Source organism: Perognathus longimembris, chromosome 28 (genome assembly GCF_023159225.1).
Source record: "Perognathus longimembris pacificus isolate PPM17 chromosome 28, ASM2315922v1, whole genome shotgun sequence".
Classification (NCBI taxonomy): domain Eukaryota; kingdom Metazoa; phylum Chordata; class Mammalia; order Rodentia; family Heteromyidae; genus Perognathus; species Perognathus longimembris.
The window spans coordinates 101,991,857-102,002,839 of NC_063188.1; the positions used below are offsets into that span (position 1 = coordinate 101,991,857).

The 10,983-nt window shown below is 43.9% G+C and overlaps 1 protein-coding gene across 4 annotated transcripts in view; it reads left to right on the forward strand.

Annotated features, from left to right (window-relative positions):
- The window catches only part of Sh3kbp1 (SH3 domain containing kinase binding protein 1), a 311,679-nt gene extending 301,106 nt beyond the window's left edge, over positions 1–10,573 (forward strand). For 2 of the 4 annotated variants that reach the window (XM_048336005.1, XM_048336006.1), the window contains 4 exons: positions 163–291; positions 5,008–5,273; positions 7,234–7,297; positions 8,235–10,573. In XM_048336005.1, the coding sequence (XP_048191962.1) occupies positions 163–291; positions 5,008–5,273; positions 7,234–7,297; positions 8,235–8,285 (510 nt within the window). In that variant the 3' untranslated portion in view covers positions 8,286–10,573. The remainder of the gene's footprint in view (positions 1–162; positions 292–5,007; positions 5,274–7,233; positions 7,298–8,234) is intronic. The other 2 variants (XM_048336007.1, XM_048336008.1) reach the window with 2 other exon arrangements.
- Positions 10,574–10,983: the final 410 nt, after the last annotated feature.

The window sequence follows — 10,983 nt, forward strand, 5'->3', positions numbered from 1 at the left end:
CAGCTGGGTACACAGATCTCACTTTCTGCCTTACACTGCTATTGTAAGGAGAGAGAGATAAAAGAGTAGCATGGAGCACTCTGAAAAGCAAACAGCATCATAAACAGCTGTGTCAGCCAAGGTATGATTCTGACAAAAGCGTTTTCTTTTGGCTTTATCCAGTCTTCCCTTTCAAGCCCTGATATCTTTGACTCCCCAAGTCCCGAAGAAGATAAGGAGGAACACATTTCGCTTTCGCACAGAGGAGTAGACGTGTCAAAGAAGACTTCAAAGACTGTTACCATATCCCAAGTGAGTGACCAGCCAGGGTTTGGTGTCCTTACCCTTCCAAGCATGTGTTACACTGAAGACGGGTTAGAAACCAATCAGGCATGAACAGATCTTTCTTTAGTGACAGAGATCTAAAGCCCCAAGGTATGTTGCTGAGTCTCCAAACACAAGCAGTATCCCTGAGCTACAAGTCCAGTTGTTTGTGCTGTGTGAGTCCTGTGGTTGGATCGTCTCATCCCAGCACACACACTTGTACAAATACCCTTACACACCACTAGTGCAACTAAAACAACTTCAAAGGCCTTGAGTATCTAGAAGAGACTACATGAACTCTTTCAAATGCTATTCCCTCAGTCCAAAGATCTTTTATGTTCAAAGCTAGCAAAAATTATCATTGGATGATCATAAATACCTATAACTAATATGGGTTTCTTAAAAGGTATTTTGGGTAAAGGTAATTCTAGGATAAAGTTGTAGTCTAAGCATTTTATTTCCATTGCATGCTTAAGGAATGGTATGGCTATTTTCATTTGTGAGAAAAGAAACACTAATGGACACAGAGGCACATGCCTGTAAACCCAGATACTATGTAGGCTGAAATAAGAGGATCTTTTGTCCTTAGGAGTTCAAAATCAGCCAGGCCAACAGACCCCATCTCAACAAAAAAGAAAGAGGGATGCTCACTGGTACAGCATTTGCCTAATCGGCACAAGGCCTTGGTTCCAGGGAAAGGAAAGAAGGGAAGGAGGGAGGGAGGGAGGGAGGGAGAAGAGAGGGAGGAAGAGAAAGAAGGAAAGAAAGGAAGGAAAAAAGGAAGACATCAATAGATGATTGCACCGATGACATGATGGATGGACATCAGGAGAAATATCCCTGCTTTAGGCAACTTTGTTTCTAAGACCCAGTCCTGCCACAAACCAGCTGGGTACACAGAGAGGAAGGGAGAGAGGGAGGGAGGAGGGAGGGAGGGAAGGGAGGGAAGGGAAGGGAGGGAGAGATAAAGGAAGAAAAGAGAGAAAGGGAGAGGAAGAAAGAAAAGAGGCAAAAGGAAGGAAACGAGGAAGGAAGGAAAGGAGGGAGGGAGGGAAGGAAGGAAGGAAGGAAGGAAGGAAGGAAGGAAGGAAGGAAGGAAGGAAGGAAGGAAGGAAGGAAGGAAGGAATTATATACTGCCTGTACTTCTTTTTGGTGATATTACAGTTTGAACTTGGGCCCTTATGCTTGCTAGGCAAGTGTTCTACCACTTGAGCCTTACCTCTGACCGTTTTTGCTTTATTTTTCCGATAAGGCCCACGTCAGAAATGGATTGTGATAACGTTTTCCTCTGCCTCCTAAATAGCTGGCATTACAGGTGTAAAGACATATCCAGCTTTTTTTTGAGACAGAGGGTCTTTTTTTTTTTTTAACTCAGGCCAGGCTCAAACTACAATCCACCCTCTCTTCTTCTCCCTCATAGTTGGTTTTTTGTTGTTGTTGTTGTTTTGCTTTTTTTTTTTTTGGCCAGTCCTGGGGCTTGGACTCAGGGCCTGAGCACTGTCCCTGGCTTCTTCCCGCTCAAGGCTAGCACTCTGCCACTTGAGCCACAGCGCCACTTCTGGCCGTTTTCTGTATATGTGGTGCTGGGGAATCGAACCCAGGGCCTCATGTATATGAGGCAGGCACTCTTGCCACTAGGCTATATCCCCAGCCTCATAGTTGGATTTAAGGCATGTGCTTACCATGCCCAGCTGCATGCAACCAACTTCGAAAGAGTAAGCATCTTATACAAGTTATATGCTTTCTGTAAATAAACCAAGATTCTAAAAATTCCATTTTCTCACATGAAGAAAACCCCATCAGGGTTATTTTTACAGAACATTAGCAACTTTTTTTCTATCGCAAAGCAGAAACTGTAGTCATTTAAAGCAGGAATTACCATAAAGAAGTCAAAGATTGGGTGGGATTTTGCTCCTCATAGATTAAAGAATTTACAAGGATAGATTTTCTTTAAAAGTCTGATAGAGTAAGCAAAACATGATACTATAAAACAGGTCAATTTGAATTATCCACAAAACCAAAGCATTCTTTCTTTATAAAGGATTCCATTTACCGAGATTGGATTTAAACTGCTTTTTTTTTTTTTTTTCCTGGCCACAATAGACATACCAAGTTTCCTTTTCTCTAACACCCCTAGGGTGTCTCTACAGTGACATCTACTGGTGAATAATAGCTTTTCATATTTCTGATGTGTGCAGTTCTATTCCATTAGCCTATTTCATTTCCCTGGAGTTGTCAGGTTGTATTTTTCACTGCTTCTAGAAATTCCACTTGAGCTAATTTGATCAGAGAGTGTGGTGACCTATACTCTGTGAAGGATTAAAAAAGTACTTGTTAGCTGAAATGGGCTGGGAATGCCAGTCATACAGGAAATGCCAAATGAAGCATTGATTGAAGTAGCATCAGTGTCGGTCAGTGTTCGGGGCGTTGGTGGGGGGTGAGAGATAGGAAAGGATGCCGGATGGGAAATGGAAGCAAGAATAAGCCCAGGAGTGGATAATCAGAAAGGAAAATAACAGGAGAGAACAAATGTGCACACTCAGACAGCCACCAACATGGTGCTGGGCTCAGGATCAGCTGAAACTGAGAGGACTGAATCTTCATTCTGCCCCATGGTTAGCTCTGAGACATGACAAGTTATTCAACCAACTCTCAAAGCCTCAGTTTCCTGCTTGGTAAAATGCATATGCCAGTCGATCCCGGTTTCAATTGTAGAGCTGACTGACGTCCAGCATGCGATCAGAGCTCCATAAATGTCAGTTCCTCTTCTCTCGTACTATAACTCCTACTAACAACAAAGCCCAGGCTGGCGGAGCGCTCTCCCTGGCAGCACAGAACACTTTTCCTCAATGGTAACTTGGCAGAGAAAAGGCGAACAGAGAGGCTGGGAACGATGGCCCATCTGCTTTTGGCTCACTCAGCCTGTCTCTGCCTCTAGCACAGCCTGAATCCAGACTCTACCTCCTCATTGCCATGCCAGCCAAACCCCTTCTTGGCACCTGCCTTACGATGGCCCGGCTGAGGGCCTACCACTGGAGGGAGTCCCAGGCAACAACACCAAGCTGCCCCAGCCCCAGTATCCACCCTCTCCCCTCAGAGTGCTCGCTCACTACTTCACTTTCTCCCCACCTGCCCACCAACTCATTTGCCTTGCTACTGGTTCCTCTGTGGGCCTGCTTAGTATCTATCCCTCTGCCTTCCCACCCCATACTACCCTACATCCTGTACCTTTCTGGCTTCCTCGGGTCGCTTCTCCTTCAGGCCTGTCCTGTCTGTCTTCACCATCATCACTCTGGCTCTCCAGTGACTCTGTTTTCGAATTTCATGTTGCTCTGGGTCTCATCCAACTCTAAAAGCAGACGAAACCCATGATCCTATCATCTCCCGAGGCTTCTATTCATGAGTGTATCTTCTTCTTCCTCCACCTTCCTTCCTCAGCCAAGTTCGGTGAAAGCTCCACCCCTCACCATTCCCTTTCAGAAACTGATGCTCTGCCAATGGGTTTCTGCCTCCCTTGCACTACCAAATGAGCTCTCCTTTTTTTTTTCTTCCTCTCGGCATTCTAGAAACTTCTCTAGGGAGCTTCCATAAGCCACACCCCACTACTGGTCTTGCTTTATCCCTTCTCACTTCTACTTCCCATTGTCTAGTGCTTGCTCTCTTTCTCTCCTGGTCTCTTCCGTTTGGGAATTCTCCAGATTCCATCACTGGGCCTCTTTTCTTCTCCTGCTGTCTTAGTCACACGCACAGCTTCCGTTTCCATTAGCCAAGCTCTCTCTTTTATTTGCTGGCTCTGCCCAGTTAGCTATATCCCTTCTGTCATCCCTCAGAACATTACTAAATCAAATTGCTCAACAGCCTTGACCAGGGCCTCATCTACCTGGGTGTGGAGTGGGAGTTCTGCGATACAGACTCCATCAGCCTTGGTTATTTCTCACCCCGTGTCCTTTGTTCCATGTGCTTACCTTCACCATCACACTCAAAATGGCCCTCTCCCGTCTTGGCCACTGCCAACATCACAGTCCTCACAGTTGCTAGCTTCCATTGTGTGAATCTCACAGCAACTCTGCTTCAAGCCAGGCAATCCTCTCACGCTTCCCCTCCCTCCCAAGCTTGCTCCTGCCCTGCTCTGGCCTTCTAGCCATGTCTTCCACTAATGTGTTTTGCTTCCTGGTGTCTTGGCCTTTGCCTAGGGCCTTCCCTCCTCCTATCACTTCTCTGCTCAACAATCTCAAAAATCCTTTCCTCCCCCCCCCCCCCACCAACATGGGGCTGTCAGCTGCTCCTTCCAGGATTGTTGCCTGTCTGGTGTTGTTTCCAGGGCTCCCTGCGCTTCCTCCCTCTGGTGCAGTCTCCCTCCCCTGCAGCAATGTGTTGGCTTGTCTGTCAGTCTGCTCCCCACTGGGTTCTGAGCTCCTACGAGCCAGGAGATTTGTCTTGCTCACTTCAGGGTTTGTGGTATCTGGGCAAGCAGTGGGAAATCTCTATTTGTATTGGAAACCAGTCATGACTGTCTATCCAGACAGAGAGCCACACTTAAAACCCCTCCAGGTCACAGTTAAGTGAGGGAATGCTTTGCAGCTCTGGCTTCTGAAGGAAGAGGTAAGAGAGTATGTGGAGAGAGGTGCATGGAAGCTGTCAAAGGAAGATCTGACTCGCCCGAATCCCTTACTCTGAAGCCTGTCCACTTTCCCTTGCCATAGGTGTCTGACAACAAAGCATCCCTGCCACCCAAGCCAGGAACCATGGCAGCAGGCAGTGGCCCAGCCTCGCTGACTTCACTGGCTTCAGTCCCCCTGTCATCTTCTATGGGAGCACCCGGACACCGAGCCAATTCCCCATCTCTGTTCAGCATGGAAGGAAAACCAAAGATGGAGCCGATAGCCAGCAGCCAGGCGGCTGTGGAGGAACTCCGGACACAGGTCCGCGAGCTGAGGAGCATCATTGAGACCATGAAGGATCAGCAGAAGTGAGTGCCCAGCAACCCTTTGCAGATGCTTCTAAAGAGCACAGGCCAGGGGCCTGGTTGTGAAAGCCTGGGGTCCACTCTGCCCCTAGAATGCAGACAGGCCTCCCCACTGATGGCAGCAGTAGGGAGACCTGGTAAGGGACCTCAGGAGGCCACTTTATACATGCATCTTGTCATGTGTTTTAATGCTCCACTTATTGTATACAAGAAGAGCACAGGCCGGCCATGGAATATACAGGGATGAGTCTATTATATACCTTTACATTCTCCACAAGCTGCTACAAAGAAAATTCTTGAACTCCCTTATAAAGTATAATATTTCTGATTTGTCCACTTTCCATCACTGTGGAAAAATACTTGAGAAAATTAACTTCTAAAGGAGGAAAAGGTATATTTGGATTCCTGGTTTTAGTTCCTAGATGTTTGGCTCTGTTGCCTTTAGGCCTTTGTGTGGTCAAGGAAAATGGCTTACCTTCATGGCAGCCAGAGAAGCAACAGAACTTCAATATTTCTTTTTCTTTCTTTTGCTAGTTCTGGGAGGCTTGAACTCAGGGCCTTCTGTTCTCACTTGGCCTTTTTACTCGCAGTGGATGGGCTACCACTTGAGCCATACCTTCAGCCCAGCTTTTTTTGTGCAGTTAATTGGAAATAGAGTTTCCTGGGTTTTCTGCTCAGGCAGGCTTCAAACTACATCCTTTAGAGCTGAGCCTCTATATGCCTAGCTCAATATTTCTTGACCTAACTTCCTTCTATTAGGCCCCACCTCCTCAAGGTTCATAACCTCCCATAGCACCACCTGCTGGCCAAGTTGGGGAACAGTCAAGATCCAAACAGTAACAGTACCTATACCACTTTCTTTTCTTTTTTTTTAGAGGCAGTGTCGTACTATATAGTTCCCACTAGCCTTGATCCTCTTGCCAGGATTACAGATACTTCATATGTCGTATCTCCTGGAGGTACTGGGGATTGAACCCACAGCCTTGTGCTAGCCAGCTAGTACTCTATCACTTGAGCTATGCCTACTGCTTTTTAAACCCAATAGCTTTTCCTCTAGCATCAGAAAACATGACAACTTCATTTAGCTGCCAGTTAAAATAATTGGCTTGCATCAAGGGGCCATAATATATGAAGAAGATGTATTACATCTTTAAGTCCTCGCCTTTACTCTCAGCAAGCTATTCTCACTGTGAGACTCGAGGGCTTTCTGTGTGCCTGCCTATACACAGGCTCTTACCATATCTCTCATCCTCAGGGAGCACTTGAATTTGGGAAGAAAGACCTGTGAGCAAAACTAAGCATTATACATCTATATCACCCAGGATGCTGTTTGCAAAGATAAAGGGGTAGAAGATGAAATGTAGGCAGCACTTACCTAAAGCAACAGAGAGTTTAGAGATCAGTTAGCTCTTTCTGGAAGAAGTCTTTCTTGAGAGGCCATGCTTCCAGCTCTCATTCATTGTTTAAATTTTTATTGTTATTATAAAGATGATGTACATTGGGATTATGGTTACATAAGTCAGGTACAGAGTATGTTTCCTTTCAGACAATGTCACACCTTCCCTTGTTCTGATTCATTCTTTAAAGTTGGAGAAGGTAATCCTAACTCGTGTTTGCTTTGGAAATGGAGGAGAAGGTCTGCAATGAAAATTATTCTGTGTATACATTTAAAGGCCAGTGAACCTCTTACATGTAGGGAAGGGACGATGGCAGAATATGAGTCTAGGTGCTTGGTGTCCAAGCTTTGGGTAAGTTAAGTCACAGTTCCAGCTCTCAATTTCTCCAGTTGTTTCTTTTGTGAGAAATGTAAATGAAAGGTCTCCAAGATCATTGTTACCTACACTGGTTCACATGTTCTTTGTTAAAAGGGTCAGGTGGATTTTGTAGCAAGAAAAAGAGGTTTCTTACCTCTTCCTGGGGAAGTCTTTACTTCCATTTGATTCTACTGTCCTTTGCTTTTCAGACGGGAGATTAAGCAGCTACTGTCCGAGTTGGATGAAGAGAAGAAAATCCGCCTTCGTTTGCAGGTACGTCCCTCAGAGCTCTGTTGTTTAGGAAGCCTCTGGTCACTCCAGGGTAGAAGTAATGTCAGGGCTTTAATTTTGAAAGCCAATAGTTGTTGCTTCTGTGTAGACTTAAATACCCGTTAAAGAGGCAATTTTCCTAGAATTGTAGAGGCTTACTACCCATCCTTTCCTGGGCTCAGAAGGTCATGGTGTAGGAAAATGTTATTAAACATGCATCCCCCCCATACATTGGACTTCTCACTTGGAATTTATTTTAAACATCCCCTCTATGAAAATGTTCCTCCAGTTTTCAGTAAGCTTCATTCGAATAAAGGCCATGTTTATGGTATTGGAGAAACTCTGTTGCCAGTTGGTTTCCATCATATAGTATTGGAATGCTAAGGACCACAGCTGTGTCCACACTTGGTGTTTGGCCATATCAGTCCTGCCAGATCATCTGAGCTCTGTCCCTTTCTCCAGCCTCTGGTCCAACTCTGCCGTGAGCAAATGGAGAAAGTGGGGAGGAGGGGATTCTGAATGACCACAGACAGCTTGGCTTTCAACTTTTATCCAGTTGGTTCCCTTGGCTGGCCGAGTGAGGATATGCAGTACTCATTGTCACCGAAGTGGTACTGACATACACACTGTTTGGCCAACCACAACTGCCTTACCACACTGCCAGATGGTCCCGTGTGTCAGGACTAAAGATTCTACCCTCTGGCTAGGAAATTGTTCTGCTACTAACAATTTAGGAATTCCTAGTAGTCCAAGAATTCAGACATCATTTCCTTGTCCATTATACCTGGTCTTTAGGGTTCTATCATTTGGGGCATTGTTATTGATTGTTTAGTCAAATGATCTTTGTACCTCTAAAACGTGAGTTCTTTCTTTCCATTGAGCAAGTTGATTATCTTTCAGCCAATGATTTTTGTTTGATTCTTTTTTTTTGCCTTTTTAGATGGAAGTGAATGACATAAAGAAAGCTCTTCAATTCAAAGTGAATACTTGATAATTGAGATTTTGCATTTTTCATCATGAGTCCAAGACTCAAAATTTTCTGCCCCAGCCAAAATGAATCCTGTGCCAAAAGGTTACAGATTTGCCATCACATGTCCCTGTTTAAAAGATTAGCACAAAAAGTCTTGATAGCACAACACAAATTCCATCCAAGAGGAGAATCTTCCCCATGGTTTAGGCCTGGGTCTGGCACTGGTTGTGACTTAGAGCAAATTGTGCTAAAAAGGCTTTTCTACCTTGAGATCTCATGTGAAACGAAAACTCAGGCAGTTTAGTCCATAGTGGTACTATTTTGATGATCTTTTCCATTAATGAAATGTAATTTCAGATTATTCTTTACAAGCTTTATAATTTTATGATTTTTTTAACCGTGTTTTGTCACAGAAGCCCCTAGCGTTTGTATTACACCTAGTCAGAAGCGAGAGTCTTGGTCTTTTTGCTTCAGGCAGAAAGCTGCCTGGCTTTATGTTCCCTTTAGGATTCTATTTACATATGCAATTTTAGGTCCAACCCTCCCTTCCCCTGCCAGCAGACCCACCCCCTAAGAGAAATTTAGCTTATATATGATGGTATATTTACAAAAAGAGAGAGAGAGAAAAAAAAATCTGGTATTTGCAATGATCTGTGCCTTCTTTTTACCACCCTCTTGATTGGAGTTTTTGTGATGCAGCTACCATGATTCAACAAATCAAAAAGAAAGAAATGAAAATCTACCACTTCTCCAAGTCCACTAGAGGCCGCTGTGTTCGCAGTTTCTCTCACCCTAGCCAAAGGTCCTAAGAGGAGACAACTGAGATGTCAGGCGTGTGCTGGATCAGACCACCTGTGACTTCTCAGTTTCTCCTACTTTGAGGTTGTTCATGAAATGAAAAATGGCATCCCTGCTTGATTTTTTTTTTTCATCAGCCAAGTGAAATCCCTGCTTCCTGTCCTTTGGCGCCTTTTTTTTTTTTTTTCCGTGAACAGCATATGCATTATTAAAGCAAAGCTAAATAAAAGTTCAAATGCAAATGAAAACAAGGGGGGGAAAGTTGTATTATTTCCTGCACTGGGTAATCCATGTGTGTTATTGTTTAAAACTGTATTCACACAATGTCATTTTGCCTTGCTCACTTGTAACCCCCCTTCCTCGGGTCCAAACGAATGGGACGAGGGTCTTGTTGAAGTGCAGCCAATGGATCTTTCTTGCATTCATGGAATTGCTTTTTTTTTTTTTTTCCTTTCTGAGGGAATTGATGTTTGCTTGTCTGATTTAATCTTTGTAGCACTTGGAACAGTTCAGCCTTAGATTATGTAACTGTTTTTCCTCATCCTCTGCTGAAAAACTATGGGGCATACCTTACTGCAAGATTGTTCAGGGGTTAGAGGTGGAGGGGCTGGTCCCTTAATGGCCCCAACAATGTCTGATGTGTTTCTAAGCAGCTGCTTTGTCTATTTCTTGCATTTTATAGTGAAAACTACTCAAAAAAATGTCATAGATTTGCACAACTATGAAGAATGAGAAATGATGTCACTAAAGGAATGATGCAAAAAAAAATCACATTATTCATCCTTGAAAATAGAACAAGTGTCTCTTTCCTTTCTCTTCCTCTCTCCCTCCCCTTTGCCTTGCTCTTGCCTGCATACTCCTTTCTTTCCTGAGAGTATTTACAGAGCCCAACGCCCTAGTCTTCCTTGGTGGGGACACAGTTAAGGGAAGGGAGTGTGTAAGGAGCCAGGCACCTTTTGCTCCGAGTGTGGCTATATGTACGGCTTGTGCAGCAGCCTTGGCCTCAGTGTGCATGGGGCTGGGAACAGCAAGTTTCTAAGGGCAGCACAAAACATTCCTGTCCCCCTTGAACTGTTCTAAGCATTTCTGCATTACACTTGAAGCCTTCAGAGATTTCCCACCACCTAATAGAACAATGAAGATTGGATTCTTTGGTGTTTGAATTTCTCATTTCTACATCAAGAAAATCCCAACTGATATAGCTTTATCAAAAGTGCATACAGAGTAAGATTGTGGACAAGGAAACGGCAAGGTGGAGGTATCCTCGGTGGGGCATTGGCAACCTGGAATGTGTAGGGCTGATGTCAGCGCCTCAATAGAGGCCATTGGCTTTCTTCATTTAAAGAGGGGAGAAGTAAGTGATTGTAAAAAGAAGTTGCCATTTTCCAGCCTCCTTATTGTCCCTCGGGCTAATCAGCAAAGAGGATTCTGCATCATGGGACTGGGTGAGCCTCTGCTTGAACGGCTACCATCTTTACTCTTGTCCATATGAATCCATCAAGGAAAGCTTGGAAGTATCACTTTTGAAATCAAAAATTCTTTTGCATTCAGCATGGACTTTAACAGGCATCTATGGAAAACTATTTTTTTGCTTCATTTTCTAAAGCTGTATTTAGAGAAGTCTTAAGTATTGTGCTTTGTAAAAGAAGATGATTAAAATGAAATTTTGTGAAAATATTTTGGTTCAAAGTTGTCATGGTCCAAGAGGAATGATTGCTTGGAATATGAACTCTTTTTCTCTATTTTCCACTTTATTGCTCATATAGAAATGTCCTTAGAAGACATGAAATAACCCATTAATATCTGTGCCTGTGAATTCCATTTTTTACATTGTTCAATTTTACATTCCTATCTAAGCAGAAAATACTAGTTAGGTATAAATACTTTTTTAGCATTAAAACCATTAAATTATCATTATTCA